Consider the following 25778-nt stretch of genomic DNA (forward strand, 5'->3'; position numbering starts at 1 on the left):
AAAAATTGATTTGAATTGCAATACTTTATTTTGGAATAATGACGATATTGCCTGGTGTAATTTGGCTAAGACAGAAAATATTGAACTCGATATGCAAACAATATTGGACAACTTATGGCATATTTTGTGCAGTATTTCCTTGTATTGACCTCAAAGCCGTCCAGTATACATGTAATTATGATGAGATAAATCCGCTCTGTTGAAAGGAGGCTTAGTCTCTTTTGAATAAACTCAAATAGAATATGATCAGTAGATGTAGATCTGTTGACTTATTTCCTAGCAATACCTGAAGAAATTACTAAAACTTTTCAATAGTGCCACTAAGCTATACACCAGCAAATATGTGCAATGCAGTTTATACAATGCTCCAAATTTTAACTGATGGAGGGCACTGAATACCAGTAAGATCACAGTGTCGGTGATATGAAATGCTGAAAATAATTACAAGTTTTAATTAATCACTGTCTAATTATCAATCATAACAAATTTGTATTATTCATATCAGTCAAATACAGCATCAAAGTCAAGTATTAAACTATACTGTAGTGAGCACTTTGCTTTTAATAAATTTCATTGAACTAAAACTTGCACAGCCTTGCAATATTTTTTCATATCATAATTTCCTCAACCATTTGACATCATAATACACATACATGTACGTTTGATTGAATCATGAATATTACCATAAAAAAATCCTCAAAGCTTGTGTACCGTTACTTAGTTTTTTTGGTCCCTGATTATTAGTAATTACTAAACAAATTTACTAACCAACATTTTTTTATTTACAGTCTGAGGATAATCTAATATTTTTCATTATATTTAATGTAAACCGTTGGTAGTTTTGGTAATGCTGGAAAATACATGTAGCTTACAACAAAACTTACACTGAATGTGGAAAACTGAAACTAACTATTAAACAATCTTGATAGAAATTGCTAAAATGATATCAAGTGTGCATAACACACAGTCTCATATGTGCAAATTTGAGTTGTACTTCTCAGTAAATGCAATTTCAAGATGAATTTCGGCAGATGTTTTGTTTGTATTTTGCTGGTCAAAATATAACATATCTTGGCCTCTACTTCATGATTAACCATTTAGAATTTAGAAGTTAGTTTCTCTCAAAATGCAATACCATGATCCAGAGAACTCAAGATTAGCTTGAGGGAAGCATTAAAGTGTATCATTCAATTATGAAATTATTATTAAATTGGATTTTGCTCGTTCCTGCAGCAATTTGGCAGTATGACCACTGCAGCCTTGTTATGAAAAAACTGTTGGAAGTGTTTCGAACGATTACCAACCAAGTACCAAGTACTAATCGATCAATCAATCTAAATAGAAACATCTTTATGTAAGTGTTGGAACGTACATGTACAGTACATGTACAGTACATGTAGATAGGATTGTCCATTCATAGACATGGACTGTATAAACCCAAGCATCATTTTTCAGTGACAAATAGGTGAGATGATCAAGAAATAGAAATTCATATATATTGGAGTTTGAAATGTACCTTACTCTCTTCTCTTACCAGTAGAATTATTTTTATTGCTTTTGATAAAATCCAAATCAAATGTATTTATTACATTATAATAACATAGAACAAGGATTGTATTCAATGAATCAGAAAATTAGTTGAATTAGAGCTGATCATTCTATAGAGAGGATTTTGATGATAAATGAATCCAATATTTTCATAGTTCATACAATGTATAATTATAGTCCATGTACATGAAGACTAAGTTTTAAAACTTAATTTTTTTTAAAACTTAATTTTTTTTAAAAATATCACAAAATAAAGCATGGAGCAAATGTCTCAGGCTTAAATGTCGGTCAGTAGGATATTGCCGTTAACAAATTTTGTCTGCAATCAGTTACAAATCAGTTGCATGTATAACACCCTTTAAAAATATTCAGTATAACTATAACACTCGTATGAGTAGATGTATTTATAGAAGTACAAGCATATACCCAATGGTATAGGAATAAGATGTGTTAACAATAGCATTGTGGGAGTATGCCATTTGTTCATTGAACCAAGGGCAGTTAAAACGTTCACAGTTTACACAATACTGTATAGAAAAGGAATGCAGTTGGAGGTCACAGCATAGAATGTTCACTGATTATATAGAGTATGGTCTTGAGTGTGAACTTGATGGGAATATCTAGTAGATTTAAGTTTGGTGGAAACTGGAAAGAGTTCTGACCTGGATTTGACTTCATGTTATAATTTATGCTTGAATGGACTCATTTTTGTTTATTTTTTGTATTTGACTATCTATAGTGTGAGATACAATAACCTGCAAGTAAACACATTGTAGGGTCAACGTTGGCTTAGATTATAAATTGAAAGTTCTTTTTTTTTTCTTCAATCTTATTTTCCTCATTTTGTTTTTTATTTTCTCTACTATTATTGATACTTGTTACCTAGGAGTCAATCAGATATCCCTTAATTTTGTTAAGTTTTCTGATCATTGAATGTAAAATTAGGAATCAGAATTAATTACTGAATCTTATTCACCCTTTTGTACGTTATTGGGCAAGTCTGACATATTTTGGCTCCATTTGTTACCGATTGATTGGATCATACTTAAAATAAAGAAGTATTGTTTATTCAGCATTTGTTAGGTGCATGGCTCTATTATACATGGCAACATACAAACTGGCGAAGACCTACAGTAAGACTTACTCCTAACAAGAAGAAAAAGATTGAGTGAGAGATATATTTGAAGATAAGATCAATTGAAATGCTTTGCAGGAGGAGAATTGAAAAATGAAAGGAGATGAGGGGACAAAGGTTTGAGAAATAAGAAGGAACATGAATGGATTACTGGTAATGAAAGAGAAAGTGCTGGAATTTCTCTAGAGAGATCCTATTCATTATGTGCACTCTTGAACTGACTGAAAGCTGTATTGTGTTTTCTAGGGCTAAGTAGTAGAAAGCTCGAATTTAATTTAGAAAGCAGCCTCAAGGCATGGCTGATATTTGAGTCATGTCGCCTCAGAATGCATCGCTGTCTTCCAGGGGGCTGAATTCAATTCCATTAATGTGTGCAAAGAAAGAAAAGGGATGAAGGTGGAGATTGTTTTCGCAATTTTTTTTTTTTAAAGCCTTTGTTTTAGACATATAAATCTGTATAATGAAAGAAATATCTTGTGGATAAGACAAAACATAATGAAATGCAGCTACAAGCAGACGGGCTGATGCAGAGAAGTACATTTTATAAAGTGACTGTTTGTAATCTTTTACATTTTTAGCACTACAATGTTGAAGGAAAGTACTATGCAAGATGATTGTAGTTGGAAAATGTTTTGAATAGGACTGCTTTTAGAAGAATGAAATGTATTATTCATAGGTCTAGACTGTACTATTAAAAACAAAACAAAATTCATTCGACTCATACACATATTATATAGAAGCATGCCTGCTTTGAAGAGGTTTTGAATGCATGTAATAAAATCATTCATGCAATTAAAGGTTGAATTGTCATGGATTTTGTTAGCAGTGCCCTTTTCTGGACATCTTTAAGCATAACATCAGTTATCCTTTTCTAAATGCATGTACACTGTACATATACAAATGTACATGATCCTATTTAGTGCATCACTTATATTCTCTAGATGGCAAATGATTTCCTATGTTGTAGAAATGAATGATGAGAAAATCTTGGGTTTTGTAGCTGTGTACATGTAATACCAAATTGAAAGTAGGCTTGAAAGTAAAAAAATGCTGTTTTACTCTTTGGAAAGGGGAAAAAACAGAAATTATGGGAAGGGAATGAATTTAGCTAAAATACTGCAAGAGTAATAAGGGGGCTCTGGAAGGCAAGAACAAATGTAAGTACATGTACTGTACATGTATATTACACAAACATGCATGTATGTATTACAGAAAAGAGAGGGGCCAGGAAGGGGAAAATGTAACGAAAGAAAAGAAAGTGAAAGGGGGGGGGGGAGGAATAAAGAAAGCCTAAAGATAGGACAAGGGAGATACATTCATTGTTTGAAAAGTTCAGGATGACAAAAAGCACAGAATAATTTTCACTAAATTGGTGAATTTATATGACATGTAATACACTAAAGAATTCAATAAATATAAATTTGAAGAAAATTGATGAGCCCATTGAGACCAGATTGATGCACTGAGAAAACACATTCTCAGCAAATACATACTTTAACCAGTATAGTATATCACCCTAAAGAGCGACATATTTAGATAAGTTTACAAATTACAAGAAATCTGAGAAAGAGCAACTACTAATGTTGTGCCTTTAGGCTTTAGGAAGACAGGGATGGAGTTCTGAGTTTGTTTTGAATGCATGTATACCTAGTTCTTTCATGAAAACTGCATGTGGATGCCTTATACATGTAGTTACGATAAACTTGGGGGGGGGGGGGGGGGCTTGAAGATTGCAGAGAGACAGGGATTATGTGTGAAATTGATGCCTGTACTGATTTTATAAAACTTTCTTTTACTGTGTTGTATTGATCTGGAAAGGGATGTGGGGAGATTTCTACGGGTATCATACATGTCAAAGCTGTGATAAATCCTGGTTAAGCCGAAGCATAAGCAGTACCGGAGAGATCTTTACATATTCATGAAGGGATGGAGGAGAGTTGGATGCCTTTCCTCTCCTCCCATATCTCTCATCTCACTCCCGGAGCAGAACAGAGGCAGGTCATTGGAAATTCAGAATTGGCAAAGAGGCACTCTGATTCAGCATGCGAAACGCAGAGGTTGATTTCATGACGACAGGATTGTCACACACACACACACTCACACTCCAGCCACACACATAAACACACACGCAACACCACTGCCTCTACAATGCAGCTAAGAATCATATCCCCACACATACATCTAATTCATGCACACACAATTAATGCACACTCAGTGCGAGAGCGAGATAGCGAGCGGGCGCCGTTCCAAGCAGAGTCATCGTATGAGCGGTAGGAGATGATGGTGGGTGGGAAGGCATCACTTATTCTCATCACCATAGTGTAGAAGTTGAGATATTTAGCATCCCTCAGCTCATGGATGAACATGGATAATGTTGCTACTGTTCTAATTCAAGCTAGTCTACATGATGTGACATCTACATGCATTTCATAGGATTGTTTCTGCTTGTTCACTCGACTTATATCATTCCGATATTTCATGATGTAAACAAGATTAAACCAAGTGATACCGAAGTATAAGATGCCATTAATTATTTGGAAATAAATTGGACTTACAGGAGTAAATGGTGAGTAAAGCATCTAAAAAAAACATGAATAATGTATGTGCACAGATTGTAAGTTTGTTGTAAAATTTTCTTTCGCAGGCATATGTTCATGTAAAATGCAAGCATATTTTAAAGATGAAATCTATTTAACATGCAACCTGTAGCTTCTGTAGTACCAGATTTCTAGGATGGCAGTCTCAATCGATCTAACAACACTGATGTAAATTGACTTCTTGACCTGTTTGTGCCCCCAAACAATTTGTAAGATGTTCAAAAGTTGTTATTATTTCTGTGATGTTTGTCAAAATTTGCTATTAAATGACAGAATGCATATGAAATAAGTGTGTAGCACAAAGTGACAAAAGATGATGTTACCATGCCAATATCTTTTACAATAAAGATATTGTAAATAGACAACTGTAATCGTAAACGTGTGTGAATAAGGATGTCTTTTTAAAGGGAACATTAAATGTACTGTATTTCTTAAATTTCCAAAAGTACATTTTATGAGTCACGATGCTCTTACAAAGTTGAGTATGAATAATGTGCAATCTAGAGGTAAATTTAATAAATTATGATTTCTTCATTCATTTGCCCATTGAGATGTCCAATAATCAGAATTGTAAATTGATCCCACTCTGATGAATAGTAATGACTTGTAGCATGACGCAAAGTTCATCTTTAACCCTTCCACTCCTGTGTACGATGATCACCCCTTGGTGCATGTATTCTGACTGATGTGTCGTAGTACTGAAGGAGGTTACTAGAGTCGTTGAGGTAATGCTTGAGGAATTGATTGATAGAATGAATAATGCAAGAACTTAGAATCTTGTTAGTAGGAGCTGGGGATCCATATTCATTAGTTTGCTCCTCTAGTCCTTGGTAGAAGGAGGTTGTTTAGCCTTGTATCAGGTATCCCCATCTCCATTGCTCACATTGGGATCGGTTTCAAATGAAGAGGTCTTGTTTGGGGTGAAAGATTTGTGTCATACTTCACGGTTTGTTAACGCTGACAAGTTTTGTTGTCTACGCATTGTCCATATCTTCACCAAAGGTTAAGATTTACATGCTCCTTTAAATGTTCAAGTTCAATCCTTAAGTTATAGAAGGCGGCTTTGTGAATATAAAAAAAGTGATACTTTTCCCTGAATACAAATTATTATTCACTTTGTACATCTATATTTTTTTCACGTATCAGTAATTTGTTTCTTAAAAAATATTTAAAACTAAATTTCTCTGAAGAAGAATACTTTTCTATTTGTTTTGTTTTCCATGTAAAATGCATACCGATACTTCTGCGCAGAGAATGCAAACCCTTAACCTGGAAGCTTTACCTGGGAAATGTAAGGATTTCCATCTAATTAGCATTCTGGTAATGGAGCATTATCAACCATGTCTTATGTTACAGCTTTTGATACACGTCTGGGAGGCTGTCCTGGGAGTTCTGATTTTGAGAAAGATTGAGAGCAGGGAGTAAAAAACCTTTCGAGATTATGTCTCCAAGTTCACAACGATTTCAATTGTTATGTTGATGTACTGTAGTGTTTTGTTTGTTTCTGTGAAATGTTATTTATATCGTTGCCTGGCTGGCAGAAGGGCGTTAGCTCGAATTTCAGGTAATAAATGAAGTGTTAAGTACATTTAGAAGGGCGTTAGCACTAAATCGCCTCAAAATTGTATGAAACTTACTTATTTTCGAGAAAAAAATTGTGGCCGTGTTCTATTATAACATTTCTATTAGTCTTTTAAGTTTTAAAACAATTTTCGGGACAGAAAGCAGTTTAAATATAAAACAAATCATTAAATGTGAATAATTTGAAAGTAGTTTTCGAGTCACTTGCGCGCTAACGCCCTTCTGCCAGCCGGGCCGGCGATATGTAGATTGATGTTTCCAGAAATTTAATTTGCTATTGTTTGTCTTATAAATGCAACGATCATGCATATCAGCATGAAGCTAATACTGTTTTACATTGATCCTTTGTTGATTGTCATCTCTCACTATACCACTGATTAAATGGAATCAAAAGCAGAAAATCAGTCTTTCTCTTTTACTGGGTAACCATTATGTTGTGTATTAGCCTGTGCATTAGAGGGTTCTACATGCACTTGTCTGACCTTGTACCCAAGCCAAAATAGATTAAATCTCTAATAAGATAATGGATCATCATAGAGCATGTTGATTGCACTAATCTTTGACCACGCTCTGCCATATGCTGTATTTGTTCGTTGTTTGATGGCTGTGTTTGACAGGTTGTTTCTACAAGTGTGTGTGTTGTATACACACTCAAATTACATGTACATGTAGGCACGTAGGCCTATACTGTACATGGATATATTGCCTGCATGTAAGGTGAATGCAGTGAAGGATGATTGGTAATCTAATTTAAAAGAAAATTTAGAAAATACCAACAAATACACAAAATAATGAAAGGATGATAGGATGTTGCACATGCAATGTCACATGTGATTAATATTTTAGTGATTTCTTTGAAAGTGAAATAATGGTTGTTGGCTTGAAATACATTGCAGGAAACCCCTGTATGTGGCAGGGCCGCAGTAGTGTACTTTTTGCAGGGAGTCTGTGATAAGATCCACTAGGTTTTTTTTCTTTATTCTTTACAGAGCCGATAAAGGTCATGTTGGCTGCATTAGAAAACTGCATTTGCATATTTACCACAGGATATAACATTTCTATCTCTTTTCTCCCACGCATTACTTTTCCATTTCTAGAAAATCCCAGGTATACAGTTGGCTAGTGTGAGTCCGTTCCTCTGCATCTTTATCTCAGCAACTACAGCAACCAATCCCTGACAAAGAGAGGAGTGTTCCTAAGCAGACCAGTTGGGGCTTTACCCCTCACCTTCCCTTCCCCGGCCCCCCTCTTGATCCAGTCTGCCCTTCTTACACCACCACTATCTGCATCACCACCACCATGTCTGGGTCCAAGCTATCCACCCCTAACAACAGCGGAGGAGGACAGGGGAACCTGTCTCAGGAGCAGATCATCACAGGCACACGGGAGGTGATCAAGGGTCTGGAACAGCTCAAGAATGAACACAATGACATCCTCAACAGCCTCTACCAGAGCCTCAAGATGCTCAAGAAGGACACACCAGGTGACTCTAACCTGGTGGAGGAGAAGACTGATATCATCGAGAAGTCCCTTGAGAGTCTGGAGCTTGGTCTGGGTGAGGCTAAGGTGAGTTAAACTGCCCTTTTCGTTTATTCAACCATACATGTAGAATCATCTTTAGAGCCAGAAGGATATACTTCAAAGTTAACGTCCTTCTAACTCTGAACAGCCAAAATACTCCAGTTTGTAATGGTTGCAAATGAGCAAATTTTATAATCAAAAGAAGAATTATGTTTTTTGTTGTATAAAAGTAATACCTCATATTTCCATACCGGTAATTTAAAAAAAGGAAGAAGAGAGAGCGAGTACTGAGTGGGGAGTGAGTGGGAAAGATTTTTTTTTTTTTGCTGAACACATAATAGTAAACTACAACAACAACAAAATCCTCTTATCGTTAAAGTTGGTACAACAGTTAATAGAAAAATAGACATTAAAAAAAACCATGAAAGTGATTTTTATACTTAAAACTTTGATAATTTTTTTTTTACTTCAGTTCACATATTATGATGATGTTTATTATACTGGAAAAGGACAGTAACCTCATGTTGATCCATCAAATTGATATTAGATCTTGAAACACTAGGACTGAGGCCTTCTTATCCCTAAAGAAGCTGCTTTCTTGAGCTAACAAAATATTTAATAAAGTGTCGGATGATCTCAAAGTTGAGGATGCTTTGAAGAGGGGGATAATGAAATCAGGAGATATTGGTATTGATTTGATTGGCCTCAATAAACAGTGTCATATGGTGCCAACATGCTTCACTATTGTGGCGACTGAAATAATAGCCATGAGGCACTGAACCTACCACAAGGGTATTCAGTCCTTTCACACAATCAATATCCATACTCATTGAAAGCTGTCACAGGAAACCCTGAATTTCTAATACGTGTATATGTCCAGACACTCAATGCTAAAGTACATGCATCGACAAAACTCAAATTGTGTCCACCACAATGTCCAGTTTGTAGAGAAGTAAGAACTTGGTTCCAAAATGAAAACTGTTTTGTCAGTTGATGATGAGAAATGGTTGTACATGTACTTGGCTACAGAAATGCAGAAAGGTGTTTGCTTTTACACGATTGAAGGCACAGCTAGAAACTCCTTATAAAAGTCTTTACCTTTGAAAATGTTACAGAATTTTAAGAGATGACTGAAATTCTTGAGATGGAATAAATTTATCCTAAAGGCTTGTTCAGATATGGGGGGGGGGGGGGTATTAAAAGCGCCAGGAAAAACAAACGCCACAGTTTTTTTATAATGAATGGCAACTGCGCTGAACAAAGGACTTGCCCGTATTCATCGAGCTCTGCGTACTAAGATGCAGAAATGTGAATTTCCCCTTGTCACATGACCTAGAATTAAGGCCAGCATGTTAACATGAGGTACATGAAGTGAGGGATACGCCATGCACGTGTGCATTCGTAGTGCTCCATTTTAGTAGCTTTATATATATTTTATAACTTTCCGGTTCCAGAGTCCACGCATTGATTGTTTGCACTATCTTCTCTGTAAATTTATTGTTTTACTCCTTGACCTAACTATACATAACCTGTGAACCAAACTTGACTTTTTTCATACTAGGCCAATAACATGTAGATCTAGGCATCTTGTGTATTCAGTTTATTTGCAGTCAAACATTTTTAGAGTCACATTAAAGGTACTATGTCCCATTTGCAGGCAAAAAAAAATGAAAAGGTTACATTCCAACAGCATTTGAAAGATAATACTAATTTAGAACTTCCCTAAAAAAGGTGGGGCTTGAAAATGTCTTCAAGTGGGAAAATAACGACTATTAGTAGTCAAATCGATTTAGGAGCTATAGAGCCAATAAGTTATAGTCTCGATTTCCAGACCATTGTAACGAATGGTCATACGTTTTATGCTGCGCAAAGATTTAATCAGTTTAATTTTGACCATCACAAGAAGTGGGTTATTGATGTAGACAAATGCTCATGTATCCTTTACAGCTCATTTCATGTATGTTATTACCAAAGAAGAAAAAAGTCATTCAGTCACTCAATAGTGTCTGACAGTGAAGTCTAGCAAGTAAACGGGTTTCCTTGCATAATTTGAATATTAGGACACTGCTAGCGTTTAAAATTCACAGATAGGACATACATGACATATTCATAATTCCTGCAAAGTTCTACAGAATATGAGGTTGGCTGCAAAAGGGACATAGTACCTTTAAAGGATTTGAGAAAAGAAACAGAGAATTAAAAGTAATAAATCAGAGCAATAAATCAGATATTTAGTGTTCAATACACACACATTTGTTTTTGTCTGTAGAGATGCACAAATAAACATAATGGTGTAATCAAGGAATGAATCCTTGGTGTACATGTAGTTATAATCAACCTAATATCGGTCAAACTGATAAGTTTCCTGCGATAGCAATCAGAATTTTGTTATTTGTCTCGGGCACTTCAGAGTTAAAATCCACTGATAATTGCTTTTGGCCACATATCAACAGATTTTGACAAGAGACATGGCAATTATTGGTGCTCATTATATTACTAGTTTTATTATTCTTCAAGCAAGTCTGATGATGTCATTTCTATTGCAGATCAGGAATTCATATTTCTTTTATAGGGACATGCTTGGTATTTTTTTATATTGTAATTATGCTAATAATAATTGCTTTCTTAGACTTACCCCAGATACATAGAATCTAGATCATTGCCTTGAAATGCCAGCCTTTTTGTAGCACCATAACATAGAAGTAGGGAATAGAAAACTAACAAAATAAAATTATATGACTTTATATGAGTAAAAGAAGACAAGATGGAAAAAATTTGGGGACAATATTCATTGTACATTATTTGTAAGATATCATAGAATGATCACCCTCAAAACATGTAGGTTATACACATACCTTTCCATGCTTCCTCACATCGTATATCATTTGAATATGTATTGCTAGCTTTCTGTGGTAACAAAAATAAAAACATGGTCGTCATTTTAAGCCAGGAGGAGAAGGAAATCCTTAAAGACTTCCCATTTTGCAAGGATTTAGGTTCCCTTTCGAGGCATTTGTGCATAAAATACAATTTTTACAGTTTATATTTCTGAAAAATAAGTAAAAAGAAGCTGTGGTAAATATGTCATTCACATTATTGCGTTAGTGAAAAGCATTCATTAAGTTGTTGAGCAAGAGGCCTACATGGTAAATAGCAGGTACATGTATATGCTTGTCATAGGAAAATAGTTGCAGAATGATAACCTAAGTATCAGGCTACATGTACTTTCCATATGGATCCAAGTTCATGTTTAATTCTTTCCAGCAAAATTGATCTTGCGCTATTGTTGTGAATTCGTAGACAAATTTGTATATGATTTGCTTTTTCTATTCTGTTGGCTACATTGAAAAAAATGCTCAAGGATTTTTCACTTTTCAATCGATTAGGCCCACATGGACATGTATATACTGTATGTATGTCATTATTAGAGGAATGCATACTTTACTGGAGAGATATGAATGAATCAATGCTTGGATGGGTTGTTATAAGGTCAACCAACTATTCATGTACATTACATATATCCTTTTCATTTTGTGTGTGCGATACATATATATCAAATCCTGATGGCAGTAAACCTGTATTACATGTATTTTATGCTCTATTAAAAGTCATTATAAACATTTAAACAAAGGATGCAGACTTTACATGTAACATCGAAAGTTGTATGCAAGTGCAAGTTGTTACTCCAACAGAGCCAGTTCAAGGGCTATACCATGTTAAGTCCATGGCTATACTATCCCAAGTGCTTCCAGATTTATCTAATCTGTGATTAAAGAGAACTAGCAGGACCCGTGGAAAATCCACGGGATTCTAGGGGAGGGGCCAAATAGATAGATAGATAGAGGCCTATGTGCTATCCAAAAATTAGATTATCTTTATATATAGAGAATTTTTATAATATATGCTGTTTGACCATGAATGGCGCATCGTAAAACAAACTATGTCAGATAGGATCTCGATAATTACGATTTATTTGCATTATTATTGTTGTGATTTCAATGTAGTTTCATGAAAAGACTACATACATGTATGCAGAGGCTTGGATTATGATTATGTTGGCATTGTTCACAAAATGTGTATAATTATTTTCAAAGTAAAGATTTTACGCGAAAAATCGAACGGTTTGTGCACAAATTGACTCGACTGTGTGTGGGACTGTAAGCGTAGAATCCAGTGAAAGATTTTTTTTTTCGGGGACTCGATCTATATCAAATTTTGGGAAAATTTTTGGGGCCTACTTTTTTATCTTTCGGGGGCTCATTTTTCTTGGGCTAATTTTTCATTAATTCATTTAAAGATGCAGTTTGTTTAGTTTAGTAGCGTAGTGTTACGTAAAAAAAAGGCGTACTTTCTGCGTCAAGTTTCTACGCCGAAAGTACGCAAATTTTGTTAAACATATTAAATTGTTTGCGTCCATCTTGCATACTTTTTTGCGTCCCTCAGGGTATAGTAACGAAGGCCAGCGTACTCTCAGCTCAGCGTAGTTGGTAGGCAACTCTACTATGGACCCCACGCCAATTAGTGATCGACCTGCCAGTGTCACAAATAAGGCATTAAAAATATGCTCATCTGACCGTAATTAAATGCCTAAAACCCCCGAGCTTTCGGGGGTTCAGCCCTTTGTACCCGTGGACACCACGCCTGCACTCAAATCGCTTTGAGTTACCTGACCCCCCCCCCCCCCATACTTTTAAAAATTGATTTGATGCAAGAACTGTATCATACTAAAAGTATTATCATGTTTTTAAACGACCATGACGACCGTCTGATTTTCTTGTGAAAACTTTACTTTGCTTGTGAAAACTTTACTTTGAAAAATGATTATCGAAATTCAGTATACAACTATACATGGCCAGAATAATCACAATCTAAGCCCAGGTTTCATACATCTATTCACGAAACTACATTGAAATCGGGGCAATAATAGCAATTTCAAAGTGTTGTTTAGACTCTCCTCACACCACGGACAGGCCTGGCTACTCCGGTCACCGCTAGTCCATGCTCACACACTCGGCTCCGACAGCACCCCCGACAGCAGCGCTCAGCTGCGGTGGCAATACACTGCGGACTCAAGGCAGTTTGCAACTGAACTGTCACGTGAAGGCGTACTATCACAGATCTATTTGCGCTATTCTTGTTGTGATTTCGATGTAGTTTTCATGAAAAGACCAATAAAACAGAAGCTTGGACTATGATTATGTTGGCATAGATCACAGAATTCGTATAATTATTTTCAGAGTAAAGATTTTACGTGAAAATAGGTCCATGGTTTGCGCCAGTTGTAGCGATCGCCTCGACTCGAATCGACTGTGGTGTGTGCATGTGTGTGACCTGAGAGCGTGTAATACACGTACACTATGGGCGCCTAGCTAAAGCATATCCTATAGAAAGACGCATAGCACGGGTCAGCTCAACCCGTTGAGCGTACATAATGGCTACATCCCATCACCCGGGTGGGTCATCTGTTAATGTGTGTTTCTCTTACATGCTACAAAGCGAATCCTATAGCAAGAGGCCTTACTCGAAATACGCCGCAATCTTTACAATGAGACTTGCTACACCCGTTGGCGCGAGTGGATTCTCGTCCATCGTGTGTCTCTTCGTCTCTCTTTGATAATTAGACAGAGGGCGGGTGCACGCCTTGTCGACTCGCTCTCGCGAGTTCGTCTCCTCCTGGCAATCCGCGACGCCCGCCGTGCTCTCGTCCACCCGTCCTCCCCGGAACCTCGAATACCACGTTTAACGGCATGGACGTCGATCGCGGGGTCGACGTGGCACGCAGGTTACGGGAGACATGCCTCGTGGAATTGTGCCGCCGTTCCCGCGCCACGGCGGAGGCGGGCGCGGTCGGGGAAAGGCGTTTTTGAGGAACCGTTTTGCCCCGTTTTGGACCCCCCGCGGCGATTTTGCGTATTAATAATATAGATAAGGCCTCTCGCTATTGAATGCCTAAAAACAGACATTGTAAACACACCCCTCCTACATGTACATGTATATGTACCCAGCAGACTGCACTGTGAAACTCAGATAGCATTCTATGCATTCCATGTCACGACTGAGTAGAGAATCTGTACATCAGTGTAATATGTGCAGCTCTGTTGCTCTTCTTTCTATAGGAAGTGTTTTATGGGCTGCTGGAGTAAAACATAAGCAAAATATTTTCATTCTCTCAGATCATCACACATGGTGAATTTCATTCATGTCTGTAGCCTATAGACATAAGGGTCATCTCTGCAGTTATAAATATGACTGCCTTGAGGAGTAGCTACATGTACATGTACAGTACATGTACATTCAGTAATTAAGTACAACTACAATGCACATTAGCTTTTTTTGAAGGTTATCCATACATCTAGTCATGCAACTTCTGAATAAATGAGCACATTAAAAAGTAGATGCAAGAATAGTTCAAAATTTTGGGCTATTTTTCTGAGAGCAAAGAAAATATTAAAAAACAATGTATAAACTAATGAAATTTGCAGTGCTACAAAAGTTCAATAAGATACAGAAACGTCATTAGATATAGGCCTACATGTATTTTATCTTTATTTACTGGCATGTTCTGATTCACTGTGTACTTTATTTTCATAATTTGTATTTAAAAAAAATCAAAGTCCATATGAATATAGCAAGTCGGGTGTAAAATTCAGAAATTACAAATTTATTACTTGAATAATATATGTGTGTTTCGCTGTGCTAGATTTTAATTCTTAAGGCGGAATAAAGATGGATTTGCTTTTACTCTTGGTAACACAGATTTGATCCACAGGGTGATTATCGTTTCCAAGGCGATATATTAAGGATTCATTATGTATTCATCAGTTGAGGCTTTGCAGAAATTGATAGCAAACTGGGTCATGAGATTGGCCAATGATATAATTCATTTATTATTGCCAGATTCTAGTCTTATCATCAGAGCATTGCTTAAAATGTTAGGATTTCATTAAATGTACCTAGAGAATGTGGAATTAATTTGATATGCATGCTGTCATATTGTAAGTATGGGCATTGAAGATGGATGGAATAAGGAAATAACAATCAGCTCCTCCTTAGTTAAGGATGATGGCAAAGGTAGACAGCAAGTAGTAGATTTTTAAATAGACATATATTGCTTCATAATTTTTTTTAATATACCTGAAGATTCAAGGTATTATTTTGAAATGGAAGCATTTTGTGCAGGCACCAGAAACTGACTTTAAATTCAATCACATGTCCATGATTCTCAAAATTCCCTGCTTTTGCAATATGAATATAGATGGATTGCTTTTTAAAAGAAAGCATATGTTTTGTAATGAAATGTACCGATATGATACAACTTTTCAGGACTCCTCAATCCTCTCTCTCACATGGTGCACCCTCAAGCCTACTGTATATAATACAACTTGTTCTCAATCAAATATGGAATACTACAATAACAATGTATTCAGGAAATCATTATGCGACACATCTAAAATGCTAAGAAAGCCCTTAATACAGTGATGTTTGATTCCCCCTAACCTGTGCCCCATCTCTGAGTATGAGTCATCCTATGGTCTCCTTCTCTCAGGACACGCATCTCACTGGTGATGATGCTTCTCCTGCCAGAGATGTAGAGAAGTAGGGTGGCGGTTACGTCAGTGCAACGTAAGCCCACCTGCCAGTGCGCATGCCCCGTGGCTGGCGTGCAGTGGCTCAGAGATGGAAATAAACCTCAACGAGATGGAGCTGATGATGAGGCCCCTCTCTCTCTCCATGTTTTCATCCTCTTGAATTTCTTTTCCTCCTTGTTCTAGAAACATGAGGATGAGGACAATATTCCTGTTGCTGCTATTTGATCTGCAAGCTGGGATTGATGGATGTAATAGAGTCAAATCATACCGGAGCAACAAGAAGTTATTGATTACCTACGTTTGATCTTCTTTTAATTTTGCCTGATTATTTTCACTGAGACAGATTAAATTATACTTTTTATATTGTCTAATCAGAGTGAAAGACCATTGATTTGTAGCTTTCAACTTCCTTCTGGCTTTCTACAGATAATACAGTATCTAACTTGTTAAACAAAAGTCATGTTGGAAATGACCTGACCTTCGCTTTGACGTGAGAGGAAGTGTCGGAAACATTCAAGCATTTCTTCCATGACGATTCATAACAATAGTGTAAACCACCATGACTTAATGGGATGTTTTCACATCTGCAAAGTACATGTACACCATTAGCACTGCTGACATGTAGTGGGCCATTCCATGGTAACTCGCGTTACACTTAATGGGTACATTGACACGATAATGTGCCTATATCTTTAGAACTGCTAGGATCTACAAGATACTTTTTTCAAACATGGACAGGGTAGATATAGAACAACTGAATGAAACAAAAAAGAAAATTGAAGAACAAACATTTTTAGATTCTTGGATTATTGAATTTCGGTAACTCGCGTTACAAAAAAAGGACATGGTCAATTCTACGAGACCCTCTTTTCTCCTCATACTAGACAATCTTGACAAAATCTTTCCTACTTTAATTTGATAGTAGGTTGTGACTTACTAGTATAAGATCACAATATTAAAGATAAGAAACAATGGACTAGTAAAATGCAGGAAGCAAATATGTCGGTAACTCACGTTACGGTAACTCGCGTTACATTTTGTCCGGAGGCCATTTTTACCCCTATGTAATAGATTAAATATCACAGGACCCCTTAAACTATGGAAATATATTCATCTTTTTCCATTTAGCGAAATTTTCAGGAAAAAATATTACAAGAATCCTGTGTAATCTGCAATAAATTGGGTTTTTTTCAGCTGCAGTCCCACATGCACGTTTTTGATGATAGTTTGAGATCTTAGGAAATCAACAAAAATGAAAAAAAAATTGTATTGAATTTGAAAGGCCCTAATGTTTTATGAACATCCATGGCATAAGGTTAGTGATAAATCAAAGAATTAACATAAGAGGTACATTTCTTTTTTTGATGTCATGTCCTTCTTCTCATGGAATGGCCCAATACACCTTCTGAATGCCTCAAGCACATTAAGTGCTTCCAAAGATCATAAAGATTTATTGCCCTTCTAGTTTTGCGCTAATGTCTAGTGATTCCATGTAATACCATACCAACAGAGTTGTAGTCAGAGTAATTAAACCTTATTTCTATGCCAACACTTAATGCAATCAATCTTTAACATGTTTACAACAAGAAGAGCAACTTGAACTTGGCAACTAAATTTAGTAAACTACACGATTAAAAACAAATGCTTGGGATAATCATTACTAAACAGACCTGGTCATGAATATATCCCAGTAAATGAAAGTGCATAATTTTTGTCAAGAAAGCAATTTGAAGCTGGACACACTTGCAAAGTTGATAAAAAGAAAGAAAGTAGATAATTAAGCGATCTTACTAGTAAAGTACATGGCTATATTTACCAAGATTTAAATAAAAATGATTTCATACTCATTTTAAGTGTACAATTTTTAAGGAAATGGAATGTGCAGTGTATTCAGAGGGCTGGCATTAATTCACAACTCAATCCCTTATACAGTACTAGTGTCTTAGGAGACATCAGTACTAATGTAAACAGAATAGAATTATCTTGATATCTTTTTGAAGAAAAAAAAAGTACTGAGAAAAAAACTCAGATTTTACTGTAAACTTTTTGAAGCAGATTACTTTATACCATTCATTACTATCATCTCAGTATATCAATTTCTAATCTACCAAGAATTCAAGATAAATAATTACTCATTTAGAACATCAGCTACTGCCGCATAAAAGAAACAGACATTCTGATAACATGTAATCTTCAGCCATATCAGCATCGGTGCCATTTTGACCCAAGTTCTAACTAACAAGTCTACATCTTGAGTAGACCTGGTAAATAAATCAAATCAGTCCCTCTCTCTCAATCTCATGAAACTGTGTGTAGTAACTCTACCTCATGGCACCAGCTGCTTTCTATATTGAATTTTCTATTACATGCAAGCGTGGTGCTATGAATCATACATCGACTCTGTCAAAAACATATCAACATGAAGACCAAAATAGCATCAAGTACGTACAGTACATGAATAACATTAGACTTCTTCTTGCTCTCTTTACTTTCTTTCAAGAACTCCATTGTATGCCATGTTGGTTTTTATTTTTTGCATTTCAAGATTATCTTGAGCTTTCGCACTGAACTGCTTTTCATCATCCACATGGTTTCCACCACATCTATAAAATCAAATCAAATCAAGAAAAAAAAAATATCTATTTTAAACCAACTTTTGAATATAGCGCAGTCAAAATGATTTGCCCCTTATAGAAATGAAACAAAGTGAAACATGAATTTTAATACCTGAGTTTCACCTTTTGAGATTAAAAATTTAAAGAATTAATGGGATAAAAAGAATTGATGAGTTGAAAATTTATTGCAAATCTTTTGAAATTGTTAGGAAAATCATTTTCCCATGAGGCAGTTTGCTCCTTGAGCCACACCTAATCTGCACGTTATTAAGTATACTGTTATACATGTGAGTCATACTTTGCCGACTATCCAAACCAACTGTAGAATGAGTCTACATCAACAGTAGATTAATAGGAATGAACATGAATCATGGCCAGACCTCACGTCATCTAATCAAATGTATGACATTGTATGAAAATGCGCAGGCAGCACTATATTATTTCAAAGATAGGATGCACCTTGAATATGGCTACAGCAGGCGTCATTTGTATAAATATGAACTTGAACTTGAGAAAGGAAATTGAATTTTCTGTTACTTTACAGCATGTACAGACTATTAGTTCAGAACAAAAAGTCATATTACTTCTAGATTCTAAAATTGGCATGGAATTAAGATTTTATGCAGGAATGGAATATCTGAAAGAGCTGCATGTGTAAGTAATGGTATAAAAGTAATAGGACCGATAGAAGTTAATAACCATTCACAGTTGCGGAGAGTAATGGTATTTCACACGATATCTGATACTGTGTGATTTACACTTCCATTGGGATGTGATTAGTTTAAGTCTTTCTATTGTGGCATTACATGGACATACAGTACATGAAGGCACATTTGAGAATTAATGTCTGTCTTTTCTCTACTCCCTGATGACAAGTAACCTTTGTAATCTTCTCAAAAGTGCAACCTCAGCCCTCCGTAATTCCATCTCACGAAAGTGCGCTAGAATCAAATTTTAGAAGGGAAAAGCAGTTACAGAAATTGCGAGAACATGGTCAAGAGAAGAGCTCTTCTTTTTATGTTGAGAAGGCAGCACTATTGAAGGAGACAAGTAGTGCTCCACACAAATTACCATGCAGCCCTCTAGATGTGGCCACATAATCAGGCCTCTGCCGTCGGCTAACTCGTAGCGATTTGCAAGTAGAAACTTCTTCAATCGTTGTAGCTGTACGTGTAGGTCTAATGGAATAGGGAGAGTTTGACTCCATGTGCATAACTATGTGCTTTGATAAAGCAAACTTAGACAATAAAGCAAGCAATATTACTACATGGATCTATGGATAATTAGATCTAATTTTTTTAAACTTCAGAATCATTCAAAGTAAACTTCTTTACTATGCATATAAAAAGATGTCTCGTTAAAAGCAAATATATTATGGTAAAGATGTCAAAGTTTGAGCTCATCTTGCAAGCTGTTCCATGTCAATCAATTGTTTACAATAAATTTTATTAAAGATATTTTAATTCCTGAACTTTTCATAGATAAAATGGATTATTCATTCATAGTCTCTGCGCACTCCTTGCATGCATGATTTGTGCATTATGCTCAGGCAACCCCCTTTATTCTGAGGCCTCTGCCCAAGGGACTGACAATCATGTACTGTATGTACCCACAAACTCTCTTCACATTTGCAAGTAAATGAGAAAAGGACTCAGTCCTCACGTCCGAACAATGTTGTTTCGCTCAATTACATTTACAATGATTGATTCTGCCCAAGCAATACAAGTACTTTCTTAGTGCTTAAGCTTCAAGTATTGAAAAATGGCATGAATTTATTATGCCTACAGTATACTCCTGTTCTGAATATTTTCATTTCTGTTTTATGAGCAGTAATTCTTGTGAATTTTTGTAATTTATTCTGAAGAACAAGTGGTTTTGAAAAATCAATCATTTGAATTGACCCACTTTTTTTATATTTTTAGATGTGACCCATGGAATTCCTAATAAGTTTATGCACTTTACTTTTTTGTGAGGTATGGGGGGGGGGGGGAGGGGATGCTTCAAATAGACATATCTTTTTTGGCAGAGATGAAAAAGAAATGCTTCAAGTATATATCTATGTTGCAAAGGTTATTTTTAAATGTTGCAAAGTTATTCAATGATGATATTGTTTGGGTATCGTTCCACAATATTGTTTAAGAATGAGGGAATGAGTTAGATCTGTAAATAACATCTACGAAATTGTATTACCAACATGGTTAATTAAGGTCCTCTTTTTCACCATGTTTGTGTGTGTATGTTGATTGGTTGGTCAATGGATGCAATACCATGGGCTGTACTCCTCCTTATTAGCTTCTGGGCAATGAGATGCCAAACCAGTCTGCTCTCTCTGTGCCTCCATGCCTCGTCCAGCATGTTCATCACTCATTCCTAGGTAACCTGTTGGCAAGGAGACAGACAGATGGACGGATGGTTTCAGGATAAGTTACCCTGCCTAACCCATGCAAAGCCATCAACCACAGCTCACTGCAAAACCAGACACATTCATTACACTAAAAGCCTTCAATATGGTGCTTCACATGGATGTGTACATTCAGACTGTGCCATGCATGTGGAATGATTATCTCTCCTGTCTCAATTTGATTGATGCCTAAGGTGGCCATTCTTGCGAGAAGTGCACCACTTGTTCCCTTACCCTTCAGTTTCTGTATTTATTCCTGCTTATACACATTTCAGCATTGTGTCCACCATACTCACTGTTTTTCATCTACAGTAGCTCTTTCCTTTCCTCATTTTCTGTTTTTCATCTACAGTAGCTCTTTCGTTTCCTCATTTTCTGTTTTTCATCTACAGTAGCTCTTTCCTTTCCTCATGTTCTGCTTTTCATCTACAGTAGCTCTTTCCTTTCCTCATGTTCTGCTTTTCATCTACAGTAGCTCTTTCCTTTCCTCATTTTCTGCTTTTCATCTACAGTAGCTCTTTCCTTTCCTCATTTTCTGCTTTTCATCTACAGTAGCTCTTTCGTTTCCTCATGTTCTGCTTTTCATCTGCAGTAGCTCTTTCCTTTCCTCATTTTCTGCTTTTCATCTACAGTAGCTCTTTCCTTTCCTCATGTTCTGCTTTTCATCTACAGTAGCTCTTTCCTTTCCTCATTTTCTGCTTTTCATCTACAGTAGCTCTTTCCTTTCCTCATGTTCTGCTTTTCATCTACAGTAGCTCTTTCCTTTCCTCATTTTCTGCTTTTCATCTACAGTAGCTCTTTCGTTTCCTCATGTTCTGCTTTTCATCTACAGTAGCTCTTTCCTTTCCTCATGTTCTGCTTTTCATCTACAGTAGCTCTTTCCTTTCCTCATGTTCTGCTTTTCATCTACAGTAGCTCTTTCCTTTTCTCATTTTCTGCTATTTGCCTTGCATTCTTGCCCTCCCCCTCTCTGTCCTCTCATATCCTACTGCAACTTCACTGTCTCTATTGAGTAAACTGCATGGGACTGAATGTCACCAGATCTCTTTTGTCATTTAAGTCTTCCTGAGCCCATGGATGGATGCTACATGTAGGCTAGCTTGGTGCAAAAATCTAATTTGAGCAAATATCTGAAGATGCGTAGTACCCAAGATGAGAGTGATACAGTACGTGTGAATGTCATAGGAATAAGCTCATCATTAATGAGCTTTAATGGCCTCATGCCCCCCGGGGAAATTGAAGAAAAGACATGCTGAACCTGTGTATTGGCTTTGGTATTGGTCTAGAGTTAACTATCTCTATATAATATTTTTCATTATTATTTTCATGTAAATTGAGAGTCTATTGAATGTGAGCTGCTTGTGCCATGGCCAGTGGTTTGATATTCATTACCAGGAGATCTCTCAGACGTAGGGGTAGGAGTTAACTTTATGCATAATTTATGGAATGAAACTCTTTTAACTACTATAACAGAATTCATATCTGTAACATACAAAATGTTTGCCCTGTCTGCTGCCGAACTATGTAAGGATTATGATATGTCTATCCTGCTAATTATGGAAATACAATTATGATCCTACTTCATAAATATATGATCAGGGAGCTACAATGTAAAAAAGGATTCTTGCTCTATTCCTCCTAAAGACTGATGTGGAATGATTAAAAAAAGGAAAATACCATGGGGAACAGCTTTGCATATTAATTCAGATTTATTATCAAACAATTATCTGGTCAAATAATACATGAATATGCATCAATGACTGGAAATCGAGAGGCTTGTATGACAATGTGTGATGATTGACATGAGAGAAGTGAGCCGGTCTGTAAGTTAGAGGAGATCAGGCTGAACAAATGCTTGCCAAGCATACTCCAAGGCATGCTAAGAATAACCTGAACCACCACTACAATCTCGCTCCTTCGGATTTTCCTTTTTTTGTTCTTTCCATGAATGAGGTTAATTATTCACATCATCATGAAGCATAGTACTTCTCTACTATACTATTATCGCCTCTGGGTCTCCTCCAGTTTCAGGCTATACAACAATGTATGGGACGAAGTCGGCAAAACCGGAGGCATTGGAGAGGATAAATAACATGCCCACAGGGCTTGCCTTTCTTATTTCTGTGTTTGCATTCATCAGAAAAGAAATTTGCCATTTACACAAGTGTTATGGAGGGAGGAAGAGGAATAGAGGCTACATGTACATGTAGGAGAGAGGAGGGGTGGAGAGAGATAAAGAGAAAAAGAGAGCAAGAGAGAGAGAGAGAGAGAGAGGGCAGTGGTGAGGTGGGAGGAAATGAGTGAGAGCAAGGGATTGTGAAAAGATGGAGGAAGAAAATGGGATGAAAGGAGATAATCTCTATCATACATGTACTTGTAAGTGACAATTTAGGAACTTAAAATGAATCATGTTAGATACATAGTCTCATATTATTTTTACTTGCATCAAAAAAGGTATATTCATGTATATGAGATGTTTTCAAATCCTTTTCATCATTTAAAATGAATTTAAACGTAACTGTATGCAAGTTGCATATGAATCATTTTGACCTCTCATACATTTTATATTCCACTTGAAGAGAGAGAAGGGGGCGGGGGGGGGGGGGGGAGGGGAGGGAGAGAGAAACAACAACTTCACAGCACCATACTGTTGCTAGTGTCTTGCTATTTATCTTGTAAAGCCAATGATGTCTGATGAAAATGTTGGTGCACATCAATATTATACATTGGATTTAATGGTAAAACCGATTGTGCTATCTTTTCCTTTAAGTGCGCGTTTCCTTCATGCTATTCCCTCCATTGTTTTCTGCTTTCCTGTAGGTAATGATGGCATTGGGTCACCATCTCAACATGGTGGAGGCCGAGAAACAGAAGCTACGAGCTCAGGTTCGAAGGTTAGTCCAGGAGAATACCTGGTTGAGAGATGAGCTGGCTGCCACCCAACAGAAGCTACAGACGAGTGAGCAGAATCTAGCTGACCTAGAGGTCAAATACAAGCACCTGGAGTATATGAACTCCATCAAGAAGTATGATGAAGATCGCACACCAGATGTAAGTTCAGTTTTTGTCTCCTTATTGTTACATTATGGAACTCAGGAAGGGATGGATGAAAATATATATCTTTTAGTATAACAAAAAGTGATTGCTGGTAATAAACCTTCAAGTCTTTGAGATGATAATTTCATATGCATTCTAAACACAGGGTTAGAAAATGCTATCACCTGCGATATCACCTTTATTGTGCGAAAACAAAGGGAATTACAAAATAGGTCTAGGTTAGTTGTTTTAAAAAACAATTGAACAGGACTTCACAAATTAAACCCTGGAAGACATATTTCACAACATATTATATTGAAACATAAAATATTCTTTGAAATTGGAACATAATGAGGGTATGTTTGGTTGAAATCAACATCCAACTCATGCATTTGATAAGGTTGTAAAAATGAGTTTCTGCATAACAGTCGTCACTGAATGGGGAAACCTCAGTCACACCACCAAACCTACTCCCGACCGACAGATCCCTGACCATTGGAGGCAATGTAAATATTTGTCCGGTCTGTTGTCGGTCTGCAGTCGGTCTCAGGTGTGAGTGGGGTATCAGACTGAAAGTAATAAAGCTTCATTAAGTTTAACAACATTGCGAACGGCCTGGTTGCTGCTCCATACTGAGTTTATTAGGTCCATGTACAAGCTTGTAAAGTTAAGCAAATACAATTAGTGCCTGATTCAGTGATAGTATTGTATTTATCTGTCTAGCTGACTTGGGTGTCTCTATTTATCCAAAAGCTTAACATTGTAAGAAAGAAATGCAACAAGCCATACTGAGAAACTATTCACAGTTACATGTATCTGTGATACTGAGCCTTTCAGTAAAAATAGAGAATTCTCTATAAATACCCCTGTGCTTATATTTTTGTTTGCAGGGTTTTGAGAAAGTCAGGTGTAATCATGAATAATTCAGGAATCTTCTATCATATACATGTAGGATGAGGATATTTTTAAGGCATGGCGAAATACAAACAATATAGTTTTGTCTACAGCAATGTAATTTTCCTTCATGTATCTTCTAAATCTCATGCAAGACAACAAGTCAAGTTACAATAAACATGCATATTACATTACAACTTCTAAATCAAGGTTTGGGTAACGGAACAAGCTCTTACGTCTCAACTGAGAAATAAAGTGTGCAATTTTTCATGGAGAGCATGTTTATATCCCAATCATTTCATGGTGAAGCAAATGCAAATGGTATGAAATTGAAATTCCATGAAAAAATTAGCTATCAGTATTCATGTAATTATTGTGTACATCAGTAATGGCCTTGCTTGAGATATTGGAATAATGCATAGTATGGAATAGGATCACCTGGCCAAAGGGAGAGGGAATAGAGGATCTAAATGTCAACCTGCAGACGCTTGAAAGTGAACAATGTTGAAATGTCATGGACCAATACCATTCGGGACATGAAAGATTGCGAAATGACATTACAGGAAGTTTATCCTTTAGACTGTTGTTGCAACATTGATAGGAAAGTGAAGTGAATATGACAGCAATGTTTCCCTTAGCAAATACCATTGCCAATACTTTCTCCCTTTCCCCCCATTTTCTTGTAAGAATATAAAAGCAAACTTCATTTTCAAAATGCTTATATTTTTAATCAGAATTATACTTTAATTTTCTGTTCAGGGCTCCCCCATCATTATTTACAAGATTCTTAAATCTGGGCAAGATTTTTTTACAAGCATGATAATTTCATTAAGAGATTATGTGAGACCACTCCGATTGTAT

At 36.4% G+C, this 25778-nt stretch overlaps 1 protein-coding gene across 20 annotated transcripts in view; it reads left to right on the forward strand.

Moving 5' to 3' along the window:
* LOC373373 (kinesin light chain) overlaps positions 1-25778 on the forward strand; it is a 64841-nt gene that overhangs the window by 1141 nt on the left and 37922 nt on the right. For 16 of the 20 annotated variants that reach the window (XR_004066488.1, XM_030998278.1, XM_030998280.1 and 13 more), the window contains exons 2-3: positions 7959-8427; positions 23808-24038. Coding sequence is in view for 19 of the 20 variants with exons in the window: in XM_030998278.1 (XP_030854138.1) it covers positions 8161-8427; positions 23808-24038 (498 nt within the window). In the remaining variant the exon portion in view is untranslated. 20 annotated transcript variants of the gene reach the window in all.

The sequence above is a fragment of the Strongylocentrotus purpuratus genome, unplaced genomic scaffold (genome assembly GCF_000002235.5).
Source record: "Strongylocentrotus purpuratus isolate Spur 01 unplaced genomic scaffold, Spur_5.0 spur5_scaffold_5, whole genome shotgun sequence".
NCBI classification, from domain to species: Eukaryota; Metazoa; Echinodermata; class Echinoidea; order Camarodonta; family Strongylocentrotidae; genus Strongylocentrotus; species Strongylocentrotus purpuratus.